The sequence below is a fragment of the Coregonus clupeaformis genome, chromosome 1, assembly GCF_020615455.1.
Source record: "Coregonus clupeaformis isolate EN_2021a chromosome 1, ASM2061545v1, whole genome shotgun sequence".
NCBI lineage: Eukaryota > Metazoa > Chordata > Actinopteri > Salmoniformes > Salmonidae > Coregonus > Coregonus clupeaformis.
In genome coordinates this window covers 89090441-89114081 of record NC_059192.1, presented here as the reverse complement: position 1 = coordinate 89114081, position 23641 = coordinate 89090441, and the positions used below count along the sequence as shown (strand labels likewise).

The 23641-nt window shown below is 46.1% G+C and overlaps 2 protein-coding genes across 2 annotated transcripts in view; one reads left to right on the top strand and one right to left on the bottom strand.

The window, feature by feature from the left end:
- Window positions 1-12525: 12525 nt before the first annotated feature.
- LOC121571786 (extensin-2-like) lies at window positions 12526-16995 on the top strand. Its single transcript, XM_045221633.1, has 2 exons — window positions 12526-14937; window positions 16948-16995. Exons 1-2 carry the CDS (start codon window positions 12526-12528, stop codon window positions 16993-16995), a joined length of 2460 nt encoding a protein of 819 aa, XP_045077568.1.
- Window positions 16996-17190: 195 nt separating this feature from the next.
- LOC121578291 (ubiquitin thioesterase ZRANB1) overlaps window positions 17191-23641 on the bottom strand; it is a 41679-nt gene continuing 35228 nt past the window's right edge. The window contains exon 9 of the mRNA XM_045223268.1: window positions 17191-17448. Within this exon, the coding sequence (XP_045079203.1) occupies window positions 17233-17448 (216 nt within the window). The 3' untranslated portion in view covers window positions 17191-17232. The remainder of the gene's footprint in view (window positions 17449-23641) is intronic.

The window sequence follows — 23641 nt, the reverse complement described above, 5'->3', positions numbered from 1 at the left end:
TGTATTGCCTAGTTCGATGTTCCTATAACCAATAGTCCTGTGTGATCCCTCCATCCTCTCTCTCTCCTCCTCTCTTCTTTGTTCTATTGAAGGACATGGTCCTTTGGGGCATTGCTATTTACTCTATTATAAAACGGGTAGTTTGGAAGCTGATTGGTTGATAGCCGTTAGTTATTCACGATAATCCACAGCAAATGCCTGTTAACGGTTCCATTTGAATTAACTCTGTCAGAGTAATAGCAAAAACTCCATATTTAGTGTCCCAACAACAGCAAAAGAAGAGACTGCCAGCCAGCAGTATGTTTTATTTTAGTGTGAGTATTTGTATTTGTTACTTGTGCAAGGTGAATATTTAGCATTCAGTGCAGCTCAAATTAAATAAAAAATGATTTTGAGATTTAGCTCTGTGTGTGTGTGTGAGAGAGATTGTTTAAAAGATGACTCCGTCATCAAGAAATCACGAGTACAGAGTCCTCTCTACTGTGCATACTGAACAAAAATATAAACGCAACATGTAAAGTGTTGGTCCCATGTTTCATGAGCTGAAATAAAAGACCCCAGACATTTTCCATACGCACAAAATGCTTATTTCTTTCCAATTTTGTGCACAAATTTGTTTACATCCCTGTTAGTGAGCATTTCTCATTTGCCAAGATAATCCATCCACCTGACAGGTGTGGCATATCAAGAAGCTGAATAAACAGCATGATCATTGCACAGGTGCACCTTGTGCTGGGGACAATAAAAGGCCACTAAGATGTCTCAAGTTTTGAGGGAGCTTGCAAATGGCATGATGACTGCAGGAATGTCCATTAGAGCTGTTACCAGATAATTTAATATTCATTTCTCTACCATAAGCCAACGTTGTTTTAGAGAATTTGGCAGCACATCCAACCGGCCTCAGAACCACGCCAGCCCAGGACTTCCACATCTAGCTTCTTCACCTGCGGGATCGTCTGAGACCAGCCACCCGGACAGCTGATGAAACTGTGGGTTTGCACAATGGAAGAATTTCTACACAAACTGTCAGAAACCGTCTCAGGGAATCTCATCTGCATGCTCGTCGTCCTCACCAGGGTCTTGACCTGACTGCAAATGCTTACCTTTGATGGCCACTGGCACGCTGGAGAAGTGTGCTCTTCACGGATGAATCCCGGTTTCAACTGTATCGGGCAGATGGCAGACAGAGTGTATGGCGTCGTGTGGGCGAGAGGTTTGCTGATGTCAACGTTGTAAACAGAGTGCCCCATGGTGGCAGTGGGGTTATGGTATTTGTATGTATTATGGGTCCCCATTAGCTGCTGCCAAGGCAGTTCAAACAGACAGCTCGGTGCATTCAACATGTCAATACCTCTCACAAATACAAGTAGTGATGAAGTCAATCTCTCCTCCACTTTGAGCCAGGAGAGATTGACATGCATATTATTAATGTTAGCTCTCCGTGTACATCCAAGGGCCAGCCGTGCTGCCCTGTTCTGTGCCACCTGACCACACGACTGAACAGTAGTCCAGGTGCGACAAAACTAGGGCTTGTAGGACCTGCCTTGTTGATAGTGCTGTTAAGAAGGCAGAGTAACACTTTATTATGGACAGACTTTTCCCCATCTTAGCTACTGTTGTATCAATATGTTTTGACCATGACAGTTTACAATCCAGGGTTACTCCAAGCAGTTTAGTCACAACTTCCACATTATTTATTACATTTTACATTTTAGTCATTTAGCAGACGCTCTTATCCAGAGCGACTTACAGTTAGTGAGTGCATACATTTTCATACTGCCCCCCCGACTTAGTTGAGGTTTAGGGTTTAGTAAATGATTTGTCACAAATACAAATTATTTTAGTTTTATAAATATTTAGGACTAACTTATTCTTGCCACCCATTCTGAAACTAACTGCTGCTCTTTGTTAAGCGTTGCAGTCATTTCAGTCGCTGTAGTAGCTGACGTGTATAGTGTTGAGTCATCCGCATACATAGACACACTGGCTTTACTCAAAGGCATGTCGTTAGTAAAGATTGAAAAATGTAATGGGCCTAGACAGTTGCCCTGGGGAATTCCTGATTCTACCTCGATTATGTTTGAGAGGCTTCAATTAAAGAACACACTGTATTTTGTTAGACAAGTAACTCTTTATCCACAAAATAGCAGGGGGAGTAAAGCCATAACACATATGTTTTTCCAGCAACAGACTATGATCGATAATGTCAAAAGCCACACTGAAGTCTAACAAAACAGCTTCCACAATCTTTTCATCATCAATTTCTCTAAGCCAATCATCAGTCATTTGTGTAAGTGCTGTGCTTGTTGAATGTCCTTCCCTATAAGTGTGCTGAAAGTCTGTTGTCAATTTGTTTACTGTAAAATAGCATTGTATCTGGTCAAACAGCATTTTTTCCCAAAGTTTACTAAGTTTTCCCCAAAGTTTACTAAGGGTTGGTAACAGGCTGATTGGTCGGCTATTTGAGCCAGTAAAGGGGGCTTTACTATTCTTATGTAGCGGAATGACTTTAGCTTCCCTCCAGGCCTGGGGGCACACACTTTCTAGTAGGCTTAAATTGAAGATATGGCAAATAGGACTGGCAATATCATCCGCTATTATCCTCAGTAATTTTCCATCCAAGTTGTCAGACCCCGTGGCATGTCATTGTTGATTGACAACAATCATTTTTTTCACCTCTTCCACAATCACTTTACGGAATTCTAAATTACAATGCTTGTCTTTCATAATTTGGTCAGATATACTTGGATGTGTAGTGTCGCTAATCTTTCCAATTAAAAAAATCTTTAAAGTAATTGGCTATTTCAGTTGGTTTTGTGATGAATGAGCCATCTGATTAAATTAAAGTTCCGCATCTGTTTGCTCCACATTACACACCACAGACCAACAAATATTCTTTACATGAACATAGGAATCACTACAAAACGTGCTGTATGACCTCTTATACACTATATTAGGCCCAGCCTTTGGAACTTTGGTTTTCCTAGATATGGCTACTATATTGTGATCACTACATCCGATGGATCTGGATACTGCTTTCAAGCAAATTTCTGCAGCATTAGAAAATATGTGATCAATACATGTTGATGATTTCATTCCTGTGCTGTTTAACTACCCTGGTAGGTTGACTGATAACTAGTGCCTGCCAACCTGGTTCAGGTTACAGTTTGAAGCTTTTTTTTGAGTGGGCAGCTTGATGAAAGCCAGTCAATATTTAAATCAACCAGAAAATATACCTCTGTTGATATCACATACATTATCAAGCATTTCACACGTTATCCAGATACTGACAGCACTTGGTGGTCTATAGCAGCTTCCCACAAGAATGGGCTTTAGGTGAGGCAGATGAACCTGTAGCCATATTACTTCAACAGTATTTAACATGAGATCCTCTCTAAGCTTTACAAGAATGTGGTTCTGAATATAAACAGCAACACCTCCACCGTTGGCATTTCTGCCTTTTCTGTAAATGTTATAACCTTGTACTGCTACCACTGTATCAAAGGTATTATTGAAGTGCATTTCAGAGATATGAATATTAATGTCATCTGTTACTAGCAAATTATTGATTTCATTAACCTTGTATCTTAAGCTACATATGTTAACGTGGGCTATTTTGAGCACTTTTCTGGGATGCTTGCTTGTTTTCATTGCTTTACTGGGCGGTTTAGCAGAAGTAGATATGCTCATATTATTTATGTTAGTGCAGGGTGAGCTGCACACAATGGACTTCCTACTAGGGCACACCGCCTCAGTGCTAACAGTATACATCTGGTTCATAGGCACATGACTACTGCATACAATAGCCTTAGGATCAGCAGAGGCATTCAGGGCAGTTAGAGGGACATCAATTAGGTTACTTACATTGTGTCTACCAACGCCCCTGGTATGATGTAAATAATAAATAAAGCATTATGACGACTCAGCGACACAATGGTAGGGATTAACTGAGCTGGGCTTGGGTCATTGATAAGTCATTGTCTTCACAGGATTCGGAGAACCCTTTATGGACGGGCGAGAGGCAGGATAACCTGAGCCCGTAGCTCCCCGCTCGATCCAGATCAGGGACGGGAGGTTGTCGACGTCGACTTCGAAATCGTAGGAGTAGGCACTGCGGCCGCAGACACAGGTACCCCCAGCGACGAAGGTGCAGGAAGATCAGGCACCAGGGCGGCGAAACTATATTTGTTGTTTGTGTCGGCTCCGGGCCTCTCGTTGGGAGTGTAGACTGCTTTGCAGAAGGCCGCTGTCCTCGGCTTCCACGGCCCACGACGTGACCATCGTTGATTGCCAAGCTCCTCTTGCTGTGCTCCTTTGACTCCATTATCAAATTGGGGAGGAGAGGCAAGAGATGGCTTCTCTTGCGAACGAACTCTGGGCAACACCGGCCAGTTGGATAACGACAAACAACAATGCGGAGATGCATCCAACAAGCGCGAACACCGTAAAGCCACCGGCATAGAAAAGGTAAACATTCCACACTGTGTTCTCCCCAGTTTCTTACGTGGGCTGGTGACCTGCGTGATCAAGGAAGCCACCTCAAGCCTATAAACCTCGACAAGCAAACAATTGCCGCATTGGAACTCAGAGATCCAGTTTGTCCTGAAACAGAGCGCAGTAGATACAGCTGCTACAGCGCTGGAACCGTTCATTTACTTCTCCATTGGAAAACTCGTTAGCAGCTTAGCGGCTCTTTCAAGCAGACTTTAACCTGGTCAGGCATAAGCAACGGACAACGAACACAATTCAGCATTTTATCAATGAAATGTGAATGCACAAAGATACCGTGAAAAGATCCTGAGGCCCATTGTCGTGCCATTCATCCGCCGCCATCACCTCATGTTTCGGCATGTCGGCCCCATGTCGCAAGGATCTGTACACAATTCCTGGAAGCTGAAAATGTCCCAGTTCTTCCATGGCCTGCATACTCACCAGACGTCACCCATTGAGCATGTTTGGGATGCTCTGGATCGACGTGTATGACAGCGTGTTCCAGTTCCCGCCAATATCCAGCAAATTCGCACAGCCATTGAAGAGGAGTGGGACAACATTCCACAGGCCACAATCAACAGCCTGATTAACTCTATGCGAAGGAGATGTGTTGCGCTGAATGAGGCAAATGGTCACACCAGATACCGACTGGTTTTCTGATCCACACTGCTACTTTTTTTGTTTTTAAAGATATCTGTGACCAACAGATGCATATCTGTATTCCCAGTCATGTGAAATCCATTGATTAGGGCCTAATTAATTTATTTAATTTGACCGATTTCTTTATATGAACTGTAACTCAGTAAAATCTTTGAAATTCTTGCATGTTGCCTTCAGGTTTTTGTTCAGTGTAGTTACCACTTGTACCAAATGTTCCATTCAGAAAATAACCTTGTCCCAGGAGGAAGAGTCTGGTGATATATATGAACAAGAAAATAGCTTAGATCACCTCAATGAGTACAAATTATTTCAGACTGAATTGGTCCTCTGTAACTCAGTTGGTAGAGCATGGCTCTTGGTCCTCTGTAACTCAGTAGAGCATGGCTCTTGGTCCTCTGTAACTCAGTAGAGCATGGCTCTTGGTCCTCTGTAACTCAGTAGAGCATGGCTCTTGGTCCTCTGTAACTCAGTAGAGCATGGCTCTTGGTCCTCTGTAACTCAGTAGAGCATGGCTCTTGGTCCTCTGTAACTCAGTAGAGCATGGCTCTTGGTCCTCTGTAACTCAGTAGAGCATGGCTCTTGGTCCTCTGGGAGACGAGGAACAGCTGAGAGGAGGGTAAGGTAAGGGTTAGAGCTGAGAGGAGGGTAAGGTAAGGGTTAGAGCTGAGAGGAGGGTAAGGTAAGGGTTAGAGCGGAGAGGAGGGTAAGGTAGGGGTTAGAGCGGAGAGGAGGGTAAGGTAAGGGTTAGAGCGGAGAGGAGGGTAAGGTAAGGGTTAGAGCGGAGAGGAGGGTAAGGTAAGGGTTAGAGTGGAGAGGAGGGTAAGGTAAGGGTTAGAGCGGAGAGGAGGGTAAGGTAAGGGTTAGAGCGGAGAGGAGGGTAAGGTAAGGGTTAGAGCTGAGAGGAGGGTAAGGTAAGGGTTAGAGCTGAGAGGAGGGTAAGGTAAGGGTTAGAGCTGAGAGGAGGGTAAGGTAAGGGTTAGAGCTGAGAGGAGGGTAAGGTAAGGGTTAGAGTGGAGAGGAGGGTAAGGTAAGGGTTAGAGCGGAGAGGAGGGTAAGGTAGGGGTTAGAGCTGAGAGGAAGGTAAGGTAAGGGTTAGAGCGGAGAGGAGGGTAAGGTAAGGGTTAGAGCGGAGAGGAGGGTAAGGTAAGGGTTAGAGCTGAGAGGAGGGTAAGGTAAGGATTAGAGCGGAGAGGAGGGTAAGGTAAGGGTTAGAGCTGAGAGGAGGGTAAGGTAAGGATTAGAGCGGAGAGGAGGGTAAGGTAAGGGTTAGAGCGGAGAGGAAGGTAAGGGTTAGAGCGGAGAGGAGGGTAGGGTAAGGGTTAGCAGGGAGGAGGGTAAGGTAAGGGTTAGAGCGGAGAGGAGGGTAAGGTAAGGGTTAGAGCGGAGAGGGACCAGAGGGGGTAAGGTAAGGTAGGTGCCCAGTTCCCTTCCACTCTGCTGGGATATGAATTACACAACCAGAAGAGGTTCAACTTCAATCCCCCCACACCTTACCAGAGGAGGTTCAATCCCCCCACACCGTACCAGAGGAGGTTCAAACCCCCCACACCGTACCAGAGGAGGTTCAATCCCCCCACACCGTACCAGAGGAGGTTCAATCCCCCCACACCGTACCAGAGGAGGTTCAATCCCCCCACACCGTACCAGGTAAGGGTTAGAGCGGAGAGGAGGGTAAGGTAAGGGTTAGAGCGGAGAGGAGGGTAAGGTAAGGGTTAGCGGGGAGGAGGGTAAGGTAAGGGTTAGAGCGGAGAGGAGGGTAAGGTAAGGGTTAGAGCGGAGAGGAGGGTAAGGTAAGGGTTAGAGCGGAGAGGAGGGTAAGGTAAGAGTTAGAGCGGAGAGGAGGGTAAGGTAAGGGTTAGAGCGGAGAGGAGGGTAAGGTAAGGGTTAGAGCGGAGAGGAAGGTAAGGGTTAGAGCGGAGAGGAGGGTAGGGTAAGGGTTAGCAGGGAGGAGGGCAAGGTAAGGGTTAGAGCGGAGAGGAGGGTAAGGTAAGGGTTAGAGCGGAGAGGGACCAGAGGGGGTAAGGTAAGGTAGGTGCCCAGTTCCCTTCCACTCTGCTGGGATATGAATTACACAACCAGAAGAGGTTCAACTTCAATCCCCCCACACCTTACCAGAGGAGGTTCAATCCCCCCACACCGTACCAGAGGAGGTTCAAACCCCCCACACCGTACCAGAGGAGGTTCAATCCCCCCACACCGTACCAGAGGAGGTTCAATCCCCCCACACCGTACCAGAGGAGGTTCAATCCCCCCACACCGTACCAGGTAAGGGTTAGAGCGGAGAGGAGGGTAAGGTAAGGGTTAGAGCGGAGAGGAGGGTAAGGTAAGGGTTAGAGCGGAGAGGAGGGTAAGGTAAGGGTTAGCGGGGAGGAGGGTAAGGTAAGGGTTAGAGCGGAGAGGAGGGTAAGGTAAGGGTTAGAGTGGAGAGGAGGGTAAGGTAAGGGTTAGAGCGGAGAGGAGGGTAAGGTAAGAGTTAGAGCGGAGAGGAGGGTAAGGTAAGGGTTAGAGCTGAGAGGAGGGTAAGGTAAGGGTTAGAGCTGAGAGGAGGGTAAGGTAAGGGTTAGAGCTGAGAGGAGGGTAAGGTAAGGGTTAGAGCTGAGAGGAGGGTAAGGTAAGGGTTAGAGTGGAGAGGAGGGTAAGGTAAGGGTTAGAGCGGAGAGGAGGGTAAGGTAGGGGTTAGAGCTGAGAGGAAGGTAAGGTAAGGGTTAGAGCGGAGAGGAGGGTAAGGTAAGGGTTAGAGCGGAGAGGAGGGTAAGGTAAGGGTTAGAGCTGAGAGGAGGGTAAGGTAAGGATTAGAGCGGAGAGGAGGGTAAGGTAAGGGTTAGAGCTGAGAGGAGGGTAAGGTAAGGATTAGAGCGGAGAGGAGGGTAAGGTAAGGGTTGGAGAGGAGGGTAAGGTAAGGGTTAGAGCGGAGAGGAGGGTAAGGTAAGGGTTAGAGCGGAGAAGAGGGTAAGGTAAGGGTTAGAGCGGAGAGGAGGGTAAGGTAAGGGTTAGAGCGGAGAGGAGGGTAAGGTAAGGGTTAGAGCGGAGAGGAGGGTAAGGTAAGGGTTAGAGCGGAGAGGAGGGTAAGGTAAGGGTTAGAGCGGAGAGGAGGGTAAGGTAAGGGTTAGCGGGGAGGAGGGTAAGGTAAGGGTTAGAGCGGAGAGGAGGGTAAGGTAAGGGTTAGAGCGGAGAGGAGGGTAAGGTAAGGGTTAGAGCGGAGAGGAGGGTAAGGTAAGAGTTAGAGCGGAGAGGAGGGTAAGGTAAGAGTTAGAGCGGAGAGGAGGGTAAGGTAAGGGTTAGAGCGGAGAGGAAGGTAAGGGTTAGAGCGGAGAGGAGGGTAAGGTAAGGGTTAGCGGGGAGGAGGGTAAGGTAAGGGTTAGAGCGGAGAGGAGGGTAAGGTAAGGGTTAGAGCGGAGAGGAGGGTAAGGTAAGGGTTAGAGCGGAGAGGAGGGTAAGGTAAGAGTTAGAGCGGAGAGGAGGGTAAGGTAAGGGTTAGAGTGGAGAGGAGGGTAAGGTAAGGGTTAGAGCGGAGAGGAGGGTAAGGTAAGGGTTAGAGCGGAGAGGAGGGTAAGGGCTAGAGCGGAGAGGAGGGTAAGGTAAGGGTTAGAGCGGAGAGGAGAGGAGGGTAAGGTAAGGGTTAGAGCGGAGAGGAGGGTAAGGTAAGAGTTAGAGCGGAGAGGGACCAGAGGGGGTAAGGTAAGGTAGGTGCCCAGTTCCCTTCCACTCTGCTGGGATATGAATTACACAACCAGAAGAGGTTCAACTTCAATCCCCCCACACCGTACCAGAGGAGGTTCAAACCCCCCACACCGTACCAGAGGAGGTTCAATCCCCCCACACCGTACCAGAGGAGGTTCAATCCCCCCACACCGTACCAGAGGAGGTTCAATCCCCCCACACCGTACCAGAGGAGGTTCAATCCCCCCACACCGTACCAGAGGAGGTTGTTATCCTCGTCTTGTGTGTTGCTGTTGCCAACTCTTCTAGTCATATCAACGGGCGCATTTCACATTGCATCAGACTTTAAAAGGCCAGTGGTGACTGACTGATCTACAAATCACCTGGGATCAGAAATAACGACTCAGTAGTATTTGTAGATCAGTAAGTCACAATGTACCCATGCTACATCACGGTTTGGATGCGCTGGAACACGGCCATTCATTACTGGTGTACCATGCCTGGTGGGTCACCATTTGATGCGCTGGAACACGGCCATTCATTACTGGTGTACCATGCCTGGTGGGTCACCATTGGATGCGCTGGAACACGGCCATTCATTACTGGTGTACCATGCCTGGTGGGTCACCATTGGATGCGCTGGAACACGGCCATTCATTACTGGTGTACCATGCCTGGTGGGTCACCATTGGATGCGCTGGAACACGGCCATTCATTACTGGTGTACCATGCCTGGCGGGTCACCATTGGATGCGCTCGAACACGGCCATTCATTACTGGTGTACCATGCCTGGCGGGTCACCATTGGATGCGCTGGAACGCGGCCATTCATTACTGGTGTACCATGCCTGGCGGGTCACCATTGGATGCGCTCGAACACGGCCATTCATTACTGGTGTACCATGCCTGGCGGGTCACCATTGGATGCGCTCGAACACGGCCATTCATTACTGGTGTACCATGCCTGGTGGGTCACCATTGGATGCGCTGGAACACGGCCATTCATTACTGGTGTACCATGCCTGGTGGGTCACCATTCAGTTCTGACTTAAAGAATAGAATGATGAGATGCTGATATGTTGACACCGTTGATTCTGCGATATGCAACTTTTCAGGGAAGTCAGGAACCAATATACACAATCAGTTAGGAAAGCAAAGGCTAGCTTTTTCAAACAAAAATGTGCATCCTGTAGCACTAACTCCAAAAAGTTTTGGGACACTGTAAAGTCCATGGAGAATAAGAGCGCCTCCTCCCAGCTACCCACTGCACTGAGGCTAGGAAACACTGTCACCCTATATGTATACATCTGGCCCTTCATTGGACACTTAACAAACCTCCAAATGAGCTTCAATGCCATACAGCACTCCTTCCGTGGCCTCCAACTGCTCTTAAACGCTAGTAAAACTAAATGCATGCTTTTCAATCGAACGCTGCTTGCACCCGCCCGCCCGACTAGAATCACTACTCTCGGCGGGTCGGACAACTACAAATACCTAGGTGTCTGGTTAGACTGTAAACTCTCCTTCCAGACTCATTAAGAATCTCCAATCCAAAGTTACATCTAGAATCGGCTTCCTATTTCGCAAATAAAGCCTCCTTCACTCATGCTGCTAAACATGCCCTCGTAAAACTGACTATCCTACTGATCCTTGACTTCGGCGATGTCATTTATAGCTCACTGGTCATCCCCAAAGCAAACACCTCTTTTGGCCGCCATTCCTTCCAGTTCTCTGCTGCCAATGACTGGAACGAACTACAAAAATCTCTGAAGCTGGAAACACTTATCTCCCTCACTAACTTTAAGCATCAGTTGTCTGAGCACCTTACCGATCACTGCACCTGTACACAGCCCATCTGTAATTAGCCCACCCAACTACCTCATCCCCATGTTATTTATTTTGCTCATTTGCACCCCAGTATCTCTATTTGCACATCATCTTCTGCACATCTATCATTCCAGTGTTAATACTAAATTGTAATTATTTTGCACGATGGCCTATTTATTGCCTTACCTCCATAACTTGCTACATTTGCACACACTGTATATATATATATTCTGTTGTATTTTTGACTTTATGTTTTGTTTTACCCCATATGTAACTCTGTGTTGTTGTTTTTAATCGCACTGCTTTGCTTTATCTTGGCCAGGTCGCAGTTGTAAATGAGAACTTGTTCTCAACTGGCTTACCTGGTTAAATAAAGGTGAAATAAATCAAAATCAAAATTCAGAAATAGCTGGCGTGTGCTGATATTGCTGCTAACCTTTAAAGACACACTCCAGCTATTTTTGAACTTTTCCTGCAGAAAAACAATATCCCCTGTGTTAGAACAGTACTGTACACACACAAAGGTAAAACAAAATAGGTTTTGCGCAAAATAGTGTTGTTTAGACAAGTGCAAACTCCATGGAGTACGACATGGTGACCTCTGATGTCATCGGCATCCCCCCATGCATGCATGAGGAGCAATAGAGAACAAGAGGAAGGGCCCCCTGCTGTAAGCAGTCCATGGACAAGGTATGAATCAAATCAAATGTATTTATAAAGCTCTTTTTACATCAGCCTAAAACCCCAAACAGCAAGATATGCAGATGTAGAAACAGGGTGGCTAGGGAAAAACTCCCTAGAAAAGGCAGGAACCTAGGAAGAAACCTAGAGAGGAACCAGGCTCTGAGGGGTGGCCAGTCCTCTTCTGGCTGTACTGGGTAGAGAGGAACCAGGCTCTGAGGGGTGGCCAGTCCTCTTCTGGCTGTACTGGGTAGAGAGGAACCAGGCTCTGAGGGGTGGCCAGTCCTCTTCTGGCTGTACTGGGTAGAGAGGAACCAGGCTCTGAGGGGTGGCCAGTCCTCTACTGGCTGTACTGGGTAGAGAGGAACCAGGCTCTGAGGGGTGGCCAGTCCTCTTCTGGCTGTACTGGGTAGAGAGGAACCAGGCTCTGAGGGGTGGCCAGTCCTCTTCTGGCTGTACTGGGTAGACCAGAGGAACCAGGCTCTGAGGGGTGGCCAGTCCTCTCCTGGCTGTACTGGGTAGAGAGGAACCAGGCTCTGAGGGGTGGCCAGTCCTCTTCTGGCTGTACTGGGTAGAGAGGAACCAGGCTCTGAGGGATGGCCAGTCCTCTTCTGGCTGTACTGGGTAGAGAGGAACCAGGCTCTGAGGGGTGGCCAGTCCTCTTCTGGCTGTGCCGTGTGGAGATTATAAGAGTACATGGCCATTAAGGCCAGATCGTTCTTCAAGATGACCAAGAAGGGTCAAATAATAATCACAGTGGTTTTTAGGAGCATCTACCCACGTGGGTGATTGAAAGCTGAACTGAGGTCCACACTCCAGTCCAGTTGGTGGAGGTAATGTACCTAAAAGTTGGTTGCCAACCGCCATATAAATTCAGAAGAGGAAGATTACTGAAGGAGAGATTACTAGAAACCAACTAAAATGTTCCCACTCGATTATCTTGTCAATAGAATAGAAAATCTTTGCTATAAGTGACTTTGTTGAGCTTCACAATCCATTTGAGATGCTTTCGGATGATTTAGACATGATGCCAGGTAAAACACTAATATCGGTAGCATGACGTGAATGGGATTTGTGCCAAAAATGCTAAAACAGTGCCAGGAAATGAAACCAAATCAGGATTGCTGTCATACCTTTTCCATAGACTACTGACAGGCAAATCAATGTGTCATTGTGTAATTTGGGTGAACTGCCCCTTTAATGTTAATGGATCCTTTTAGGAAAGAAGCTGAGTGTTTGTTATGCATTCTCCTCTTCTCCCACCATGATGTCTCTCCACCTCCTAACATCCATGATGTCTCTCCACCTCCTAACATCCATGATGTCTCTCCACCTCCTAACATCCATGATGTCTCTCCACCTCCTAACATCCATGATGTCTCTCCACCTCCTAACATCCATGATGTCTCTCCACCTCCTAACATCCATGATGTCTCTCCACCTCCTAACATCCATGATGTCTCTCCACCTCCTAACATCCATGATGTCTCTCCACCTCCTAACATCCATGACGTCTCTCCACCTCCTAACATCCATGATGTCTCTCCACCTCCTAACATCCATGACGTCTCTCCACCTCCTAACATCCATGATGTCTCTCCACCTCCTAACATCCATGATGTCTCTCCACCTCCTAACATCCATGATGTCTCTCCACCTCCTAACATCCATGACGTCTCTCCACCTCCTAACATCCATGATGTCTCTCCACCTCCTAACATCCATGATGTCTCTCCACCTCCTAACATCCATGATGTCTCTCCACCTCCTAACATCCATGATGTCTCTCCACCTCCTAACATCCATGATGTCTCTCCACCTCCTAACATCCATGATGTCTCTCCACCTCCTAACATCCATGATGTCTCTCCACCTCCTAACATCCATGATGTCTCTCCACCTCCTAACATCCATGATGTCTCTCCACCTCCTAACATCCATGATGTCTCTCCACCTCCTAACATCCATGACGTCTCTCCACCTCCTAACATCCATGATGTCTCTCCACCTCCTAACATCCATGATGTCTCTCCACCTCCTAACATCCATGACGTCTCTCCACCTCCTAACATCCATGACGTCTCTCCACCTCCTAACATCCATGACGTCTCTCCACCTCCTAACATCCATGACGTCTCTCCACCTCCTAACATCCATGACGTCTCTCCACCTCCTAACATCCATGACGTCTCTCCACCTCCTAACATCCATGACGTCTCTCCACCTCCTAACATCCATGATGTCTCTCCACCTCCTAACATCCATGACGTCTCTCCACCTCCTAACATCCATGACGTCTCTCCACCTCCTAACATCCATGACGTCTCTCCACCTCCTAACATCCATGACGTCTCTCCACCTCCTAACATCCATGACGTCTCTCCACCTCCTAACATCCATGACGTCTCTCCACCTCCTAACATCCATGACGTCTCTCCACCTCCTAACATCCATGACGTCTCTCCACCTCCTAACATCCATGACGTCTCTCCACCTCCTAACATCCATGACGTCTCTCCACCTCCTAACATCCATGACGTCTCTCCACCTCCTAACATCCATGACGTCTCTCCACCTCCTAACATCCATGACGTCTCTCCACCTCCTAACATCCATGATGTCTCTCCACCTCCTAACATCCATGATGTCTCTCCACCTCCTAACATCCATGATGTCTCTCCACCTCCTAACATCCATGATGTCTCTCCACCTCCTAACATCCATGATGTCTCTCCACCTCCTAACATCCATGATGTCTCTCCACCTCCTAACATCCATGATGTCTCTCCACCTCCTAACATCCATGATGTCTCTCCACCTCCTAACATCCATGATGTCTCTCCACCTCCTAACATCCATGATGTCTCTCCACCTCCTAACATCCATGATGTCTCTCCACCTCCTAACATCCATGATGTCTCTCCACCTCCTAACATCCATGATGTCTCTCCACCTCCTAACATCCATGATGTCTCTCCACCTCCTAACATCCATGATGTCTCTCCACCTCCTAACATCCATGATGTCTCTCCACCTCCTAACATCCATGACGTCTCTCCACCTCCTAACATCCATGATGTCTCTCCACCTCCTAACATCCATGACGTCTCTCCACCTCCTAACATCCATGACGTCTCTCCACCTCCTAACATCCATGATGTCTCTCCACCTCCTAACATCCATGACGTCTCTCCACCTCCTAACATCCATGATGTCTCTCCACCTCCTAACATCGATGATGTCTCTCCACCTCCTAACATCGATGACGTCTCTCCACCTCCTAACATCCATGACGTCTCTCCACCTCCTAACATCCATGACGTCTCTCCACCTCCTAACATCCATGACGTCTCTCCACCTCCTAACATCCATGATGTCTCTCCACCTCCTAACATCGATGACGTCTCTCCACCTCCTAACATCCATGACGTCTCTCCACCTCCTAACATCCATGACGTCTCTCCACCTCCTAACATCCATGACGTCTCTCCACCTCCTAACATCCATGATGTCTCTCCACCTCCTAACATCCATGATGTCTCTCCACCTCCTAACATCCATGACGTCTCTCCACCTCCTAACATCCATGACGTCTCTCCACCTCCTAACATCGATGACGTATTCAATCACACACTAACAAATGGCACTCAACTTGTACAGCTTTTTTCCTCACAGAAAGTGAATGTATTTTTGTGCAACATAAAATTATTCTTCTCAAGATGGAAATAATCAAACAAAAACAGAAAAACAAAGAGCAGAATAAAATATAATATACTCCCCTCTATAAAACTCTCTCTCTGCCTCCCTCTCGCTCTCTGCCTCCCTTGCTCTCTCTCTGCCTCCCTCACTCTCCTAAACAAAATAGTTGTACCATCCAACTTCTCACTGCCTCCCTCCCTCGCTCTCTCTCTCTGCCTCCCTCGCTCTCTCTCTGCCTCCCTCGCTCTCTCTCTCTGCCTCCCTCGCTCTCTCTCTCTCTGCCTCCCTCACTCTCTCTCTCTGCCTCCCTCCCTCGCGCTCTCTCTGCCTCCCTCGCTCTCTCTCTCTGCCTCCCTCGCTCTCTCTCTCTGCCTCCCTCGCTCTCTCTCTCTGCCTCCCTCGCTCTCTCTCTCTGCCTCCCTCGCTCTCTCTCTCTGCCTCCCTCGCGCTCTCTCTCTGCCTCCCTCGCTCTCTCTCTCTGCCTCCCTCGCTCTGCCTCCCTCACGCTCTCTCTGCCTCCCTCACTCTCTCCCTCACTCTCTCTCTGCCTCCCTCACTCTCTCCCTCACTCTCTCTCTGCCTCCCTCGCTCTCTCTCTCTGCCTCCCTCACTCTCTCTCTCTGCCTCCCTCCCTCCCTCTCTGCCTCCCTCGCTCTCTCTCTGCCTCCCTCACTCTCTCTCTCTGCCTCCCTCACTCTCTCTCTCTGCCTCCCTCACTCTCTCTCTCTGCCTCCCTCCCTCTCTCTCTGCCTCCCTCGCTCTCCTAAACAAATAAATAGTTTTACCATCCAACTTTTTAAAGTATTTTGCTTAAGGGATAAATGATCCAGAAAAATAGATGTTCTTCCTGTTACCTTCTAGATACACACATTGTGGGATCAAAAGTCTCCTTAATAACTCTGCTTTAGCTTTAAGCTAATTCTGTCAGCAACAACAATCCTCTAAACATGTTTTTTTTTTTAATGAGTGCAGCTTCCTTTAAGTTTCCTTAAATATAACTGTAGCTTCCTAAATACACCGCTATTTCTCTCTGGTGGAGGGGATTGAAAATGGCAATTATTCCCAATAACAAAATAGGTAGCGGAAAAAACTTTAGAAAAATGGTAAAGTAATGTTGTTTGGTATGTAGATGTCCATAGTAGTGATGAGGATTCCTGTCTTCCACTTCGATGCTGGTATATTATTTTCTGTTTCCTAGTACATCATTTATACAACACATGCATTATTACAATGATGGATAAATAATTACACTTTGGGGAAAAGGAAAAACAAAACATTTTAAAAGATGATTAACATTTCACCAACTAGAGTTCTTTATTTGAAATAATATGGGTCGCTACTTGTTGTAGTCGCTGTCCTTGGGTGCGTTCGTAAATTCTGTCCTTGGGTGCGTTCGTAAATTCTGTCCTTGGGTGCGTTCGTAAATTCTGTCCTTGGGTGCGTTCGTAAATTCTGTCCTTGGGTGCGTTGGTAAATTCACTCTGGCTATCTACTCCCATTTCATATCACTGTCGTCGGTGTGCCAGAGGGCAGAATAACTGATGAATTTACAAACGCTGGTGTCAATAAACATTGGCAAAAAAAACAGTTTTTTTCTCACCAACGTTCTGGATAACATGAAAACAGCCTAACCAGCTCTGCTAGGGTGAGAAAATGGTCAGAGTGAGGTGTTCTCTCGTTTGGGTCTGGAAGTAGCTAGCAAGCTAGCCAACTTCAGCCAGCTAGCTTGGGTGCTTGACTGCCGTTGTGTGGAACGCTCGGATCAACCCTACTCCTTGGCGAGACCATCCAGTGTGCAATCTGAACGCTCTGAATGTTTACGAACGGACAATCTGACAACGCACTCCAGAGTGAATTTACGAACACACCCCTTGTTGTCGTCGTCATGGTTTGGGGAGATTCTAGAACGTGTTCCAAGAGTTCTTTCAGAACCAGAGCAAGTCTCCTCTCTTCAGTGCTTCTGAGATGGCAGAGTGAAAGACCATTGATCGCTCCGTCTGCGTCACAAATGGCAACCTATTCCCTATATAGTGCACTACTTTTCGACCAGAGCCCTATGTGCTTTGGATACAGCCTCAGATGGCAGAGCAGAAGACCGTTGATTCTCTTGAGGTGAGGAGACATATGGTACTGTATGAAGGATGCTAGTCGTCTTGAGTCCCATCCATATTCTCCTCTATCACCCTCTCCTGTGTCTGTCACCGTGTCCTTCCTTCACTCATCTTCATCCTCCTCCTCCTCCCCGTCGGAGAGCGAGGCGCAGGGGCAGATCTGTCGGTATCCATCCAACCAGTTCTCCACCATTTGTGTGACCAGAGGGTGGTTGCGTCGGCGGGAGGACTTCTGCATGGCGGTCAACATGCCTCCCTCCGTTACACAGCAGTCCAGCCAATCCCTCAACAACTTCTCCTGCTGCTCCTCGTTACCCATCTAGAGAGAGAGAGAGAGAGATTTTGATAAACTCCCTTCAAACTTAACATGTGTAAATATTTATATGAACATAACAAGCTTCAACAACTGAGACATAAACTGAACAAGTTCCATAGACATGTGACTAACAGAAATTGAATAATGTGTCCCAGAACAAAGGGGGGGTCAAAATCAAAAGTAACAGTCAGTATCTGGTGTGGCCACCAGCTGCATTAAGTACTGCAGTGCATCTCCTCCTCATGGACTGCACCAGCTTTGCCAGTTCTTGCTGTGAGATGTTACCCCACACTTCCACCAAGGCACCTGCAAGTTCCCTGACATTTCTGGGGGGAATGGCCCTAGCCCTCACCCTCCGACCCAACAGGTCCCAGACGTGCTCAATGGGATTGAGATCCGGGCTCTTCGCTGGCCATAGCAGAACACTGACATTCCTGTCTTGCAGGAAATCACGCACAGAACGAGTAGTATGGCTGGTGGCATTGTCATGCTGGGGGGTCATGTCAGGATGAGCCTGCAGGAAGGGTACCACATGAGGGTAGAGCATGGCGTTTGCAACGCCAGGGTTGTGGGTTCGATTCCCACGGGGAGCCAGTATGAAAACAATAATTTAAAAAAATAATGTATGCACTCACTAACTGTAAGTCGCTCTGGATAAGAGCGTCTGCTAAATGACTAAAATGTAAAAAAAAAATGTAGAAATCATTGAACACCTTCCTAATATTGAGTTGCACCCCCCCTTTTGCCCTCAGAACAGACTCAATTCGTCGGGACATGGACTCTACAAGGTGTCGAAAGCGTTCCAAAGGGATGCTGGCCCATGTTGACTCCAATGCTTCCCACAGTTGTGTCAAGTTGGCTAGATGTCCTTTTGAGTAGTGGACCATTCTTGATACACACGGGAAACTGTTGAGCGTGAAAAACCCAGCAGCGGTGCTGTTCTTGACACACTCAAACCGGTGCGCCTGGCACCTACTACCATACCCGTTCAAAAGGCACTTAAAATCTTTTGTCTTGCCCAGTCACCCTCTAAATGGCACACATTACACAATCCATGTCTTAAGGCTTAACAATCCTTCTTTAACCTGTCTCCTCCCCTTCATCTACACTGATTTGAAGTGGATTTAACAAGTGGCATCAATAAGGGATCATAGCTTTCACCTGGATTCACCTGGTCAGTCTGTCATTGAAAGAGCAGGTGTTCCTAATGTTTTGTACATTTAGATCAGGGGTGTCAAACGTACGGCCCGCGGGCCGGATCAGGCCCGCAAACGGGTTTAATCCGGCCCGCGAGATGATTTTGAAAAAAATATCCTATTTATTCACGGAATTGAATGGGAAAGCTGTATGTTTGGTGTGTTCAGAGCATGTTGCAGTGCTGAAAGAATATAACCTTCGTCGCCACTATGTGAGTCTTCATGCCGACAAATATGACAACTTTCAAGGACAGCGGAGATGAGAGAAGGTGAATGAACTGTTGGCGGGTCTGAAGAAACAGCAGTCTGTGTTTACTCACAGCCGAGACATCAGTGACGCTGCAGTGAAAGCTAGCTACCTCATTGCTAATGAAATCGCAGTGGCTTCAAAACCATTTAGTGAGGGTGAATTTGTAAAAACATGCATGATGAAGGCAGCGGAGATTGTGTGCCCTGAAAAGCGGCAGGCTTTTGCAAATATCAGCCTGACAAGAAACACAGTTGCAGACAGGATTTCCGATCTTTCAGTGGATTTGGACAGCCAGTTGAAGCAAAAAGTAAAGTCATTTATTGCGTTTTCGGTTGCAATTGATGAAAGCACGGACATTACAGATGTTGCACAACTGGCCATTTTCATCCGCGGAGTTGATGACACATTGACCGTCACCGAGGAGTTCGTGGAGTTGGTGCCGATGACAGATACAACGACAGCAGCTGATATTTTTACCGCACTCGTCGGCGCGCTGGACAGGGTCGGAGTGGACTGGTCCCGCGCTGTCAGCAGGCGTTGTGACAAAGTTCAGAGAGAAAGTGCAATCTGCAAATGGAGGACGTGATTTTTTGACTTTTCACTGTTTGCACCAGGAGGCTTTGTGTTGCAAGTCATTAAAGATGGATAACGTCATGAAGGTGGTCATCCAAACTGTTAATTTCATCCGATCCAGAAGCCTGAATCACCGTCAGTTTGACAGCCTTCTCAGAGAGAAAGACCACATCTATGGCCTGCCATACCACACTGAGGTAAGATGGTTAAGCCGAGGTGCTGTGCTGAGGCGTTTCTTTGATTTACGAGAAGAAATTGAACAGTTCATGGAAGAAAAGGGCAAACCAGTGTTAGAATTTCATTCCGCAGAATGGATGCAGGACCTTGCATTTATGGTGGATGTTACAGAGCACCTGAATAACTTGAACAAACAGCTGCAAGGGCGCAACAAAGTTGTCACGCAGTATTATGACAGCATACGTTCTTTCAAGTTGAAGCTGTCATTGTGGGAGACGCAACTTGCCGGTGGTGATGCAGCTCACTTCCCCTGTCTGAAAAATGTGTGCGCGACCCAACATGTGGCAGACATGAAGCGGTTCAAAGATAAAATAACAGGACTGTTACGGGAGTTTGAGCAACGCTTTCAGATTTATGTTTATGTTTTTATGTTGATGTGCTATTGTTTTTAATTGATTTTATTTGTATATTTAACCTATTCTTGACTCTGTGGTTCTTGCACTTGTTTGGGGAACAGGATTTCATTATTTTTATCTACATTTCTGCCTGAGAAATGACACCCTGATATAGTTCTGTGATCTGTGATATACTTCTGTGAATCACTGAGGCATTGTGTGTTTGTGTGTTCTTTGTCCTCAGAACTTTCAAATAACTTGGTGTTTTATGATTAATAGTGATGTTGTGCTTTTGGACACTGTCCTCAGGCTCCAGCTTTATGTTTATATGTTTTTATGTTGATGTGCTATTGTTTTTAATTGATTTTATTTTATTTGTATATTTAACCTATTCTTGACTCTGTGGTTCTTGCACTTGTTTGGGGAACAGGATTTCATTATTTTTATCTACATTTCTGCCTGAGAAATGACACCCTGATATAGTTCTGTGATCTGTGAAACAGTTCTGTTAATCACTGAGGCATTGTGTGTTTGTGTGTTCTTTTTCTTTAGAATTTTCAAATAAACTTGACGTGTTTTATGATTAATAGTGATGTAGTGCTTGTACTATTTTGGACACAGTCCTCAGGCTCCAGCTTTATGTTGTATGTTGATCGTATTAAAACAAAGAAAACAATCTGAAGTTGTTGTTTTTAAGTTATATATACCATGATTTTTCCGGTCCGGCCCACTTGGGAATAGATTTTCCTCCATGTGGCCCCTGAGCTAAAATGAGTTTGACACCCCTGATTTAGATCTATTTTACCTTCTGATCGATGGAGACAAATGTGAAACCAGTCATATGGCAGAAAACTGAAGCATATCACCTTTACCACAGTGCCGTTTATTATTATTATATATATATATATATATATTTATTTAACCTTTATTTAACTAGGCAAGTCAGTTAAGAACAATTTTTTTTTACAATGACGGCCTACCAAAAGGCAAAAGGCCTCCTGCGGGGACGGGGGCTGGGAATAAATATATAGGACAAAACACACACCACAACACTACATAAAGAGAGACACCACAACACTACATAAAGAGAGACACCACAACACTACATAAAGAGAGACGCCACAACACTACATAAAGAGAGACACCACAACACTACATAAAGAGAGACGCCACAACACTACATAAAGAGAGACACCACAACACTACATAAAGAGAGACACCACAACACTACATAAAGAGAGACACCACAACACTACATAAAGAGAGACACCACAACACTACATAAAGAGAGACGCCACAACACTACATAAAGAGAGACACCACAACACTACATAGAGAGAGACACCACAACACTACATAAAGAGAGACACCACAACACTACATAAAGAGAGACACCACAACACTACATAAAGAGAGACGCCACAACACTACATAAAGAGAGACACCACAACACTACATAAAGAGAGACGCCACAACACTACATAAAGAGAGACACCACAACACTACATAGAGAGAGACACCACAACACTACATAAAGAGAGACACCACAACACTACATAAAGAGAGACACCACAACACTACATAAAGAGAGACGCCACAACACTACATAAAGAGAGACACCACAACACTACATAAAGAGAGACGCCACAACACTACATAAAGAGAGACACCACAACACTACATAGAGAGAGACACCACAACACTACATAAAGAGAGACACCACAACACTACATAAAGAGAGACACCACAACACTACATAAAGAGAGACGCCACAACACTACATAAAGAGAGACACCACAACACTACATAAAGAGAGACGCCACAACACTACATAAAGAGAGACGCCACAACACTACATAAAGAGAGACGCCACAACACTACATAAAGAGAGACGCCACAACACTACATAAAGAGAGACGCCACAACACTACATAAAGAGAGACGCCACAACACTACATAAAGAGACACCACAACACTACATAAAGAGAGACGCCACAACACTACATAAAGAGAGACACCACAACACTACATAAAGAGAGACACCACAACACTACATAAAGAGAGACACCACAACACTACATAAAGAGAGACACCACAACACTACATAAAGAGAGACACCACAACACTACATAAAGAGAGACACCACAACACTACATAGAGAGAGACACCACAACACTACATAAAGAGAGACACCACAACACTACATAAAGAGAGACGCCACAACACTACATAAAGAGAGACGCCACAACACTACATAAAGAGAGACACCACAACACTACATAGAGAGAGACACCACAACACTACATAAAGAGAGACGCCACAACACTACATAAAGAGAGACACCACAACACTACATAAAGAGAGACACCACAACACTACATAAAGAGAGACACCACAACACTACATAAAGAGAGACACCACAACACTACATAAAGAGAGACACCACAACACTACATAAAGAGAGACACCACAACACTACATAAAGAGAGACGCCATAACACTACATAAAGAGAGACACCACAACACTACATAAAGAGAGACACCACAACACTACATAAAGAGAGACGCCACAACACTACATAGAGACACCACAACACTACATAAAGAGAGACACCACAACACTACATAAAGAGAGACACCACAACACTACATAGAGAGAGACACCACAACACTACATAAAGAGAGACACCACAACACTACATAAAGAGAGACGCCACAACACTACATAAAGAGAGACGCCACAACACTACATAAAGAGAGACACCACAACACTACATAGAGAGACACCACAACACTACATAAAGAGAGACGCCACAACACTACATAAAGAGAGACACCACAACACTACATAAAGAGAGACACCACAACACTACATAAAGAGAGACACCACAACACTACATAAGAGACACCACAACACTACATAAAGAGAGACACCACAACACTACATAAAGAGAGACGCCATAACACTACATAAAGAGAGACACCACAACACTACATAAAGAGAGACACCACAACACTACATAAAGAGAGATGCCACAACACTACATAAAGAGAGACACCACAACACTACATAAAGAGAGACGCCATAACACTACATAAAGAGAGACACCACAACACTACATAAAGAGAGACACCACAACACTACATAAAGAGAGACACCACAACACTACATAAAGAGAGACACCACAACACTACATAAAGAGAGACACCACAACACTACATAAAGAGACACCACAACACTACATAAAGAGAGACACCACAACACTACATAAAGAGAGACACCACAACACTACATAAAGAGAGACGCCACAACACTACATAGAGAGACGCCACAACACTACATAAAGAGAGACACCACAACACTACATAGAGACACCACAACACTACATAAATATTACTAACCCTAAATATTAGCCACTATCAGTAGCCACCGTCAGAATGAATCAAACCACTGTATTTTTGACTCACCAATATATTTTGTGCGCAAAGGCTCTCCAAACCTGTTTTTTTTATTCATAAATACTTTACTAACCCTACATTTTTATTTACTTTATTTTTTATTTATTTTACCTTTATTTAACTAGGCAAGTCAGTTAAGAACACAT

What these genes read in the sequence shown, in the direction of transcription:
- LOC121571786 (XM_045221633.1), top strand. Translation starts at nt 12,526, where the DNA reads ATGGATCCTTTTAGGAAAGAAGCTGAGTGTTTGTTATGCATTCTCCTC. An exon ending in CACCTCCTAACATCGATGAC is followed by an intron (nt 14,938 to 16,947) that starts GTATTCAATCAC and finishes GAGTTCTTTCAG; the next exon opens with AACCAGAGCAAGTCTCCTCT.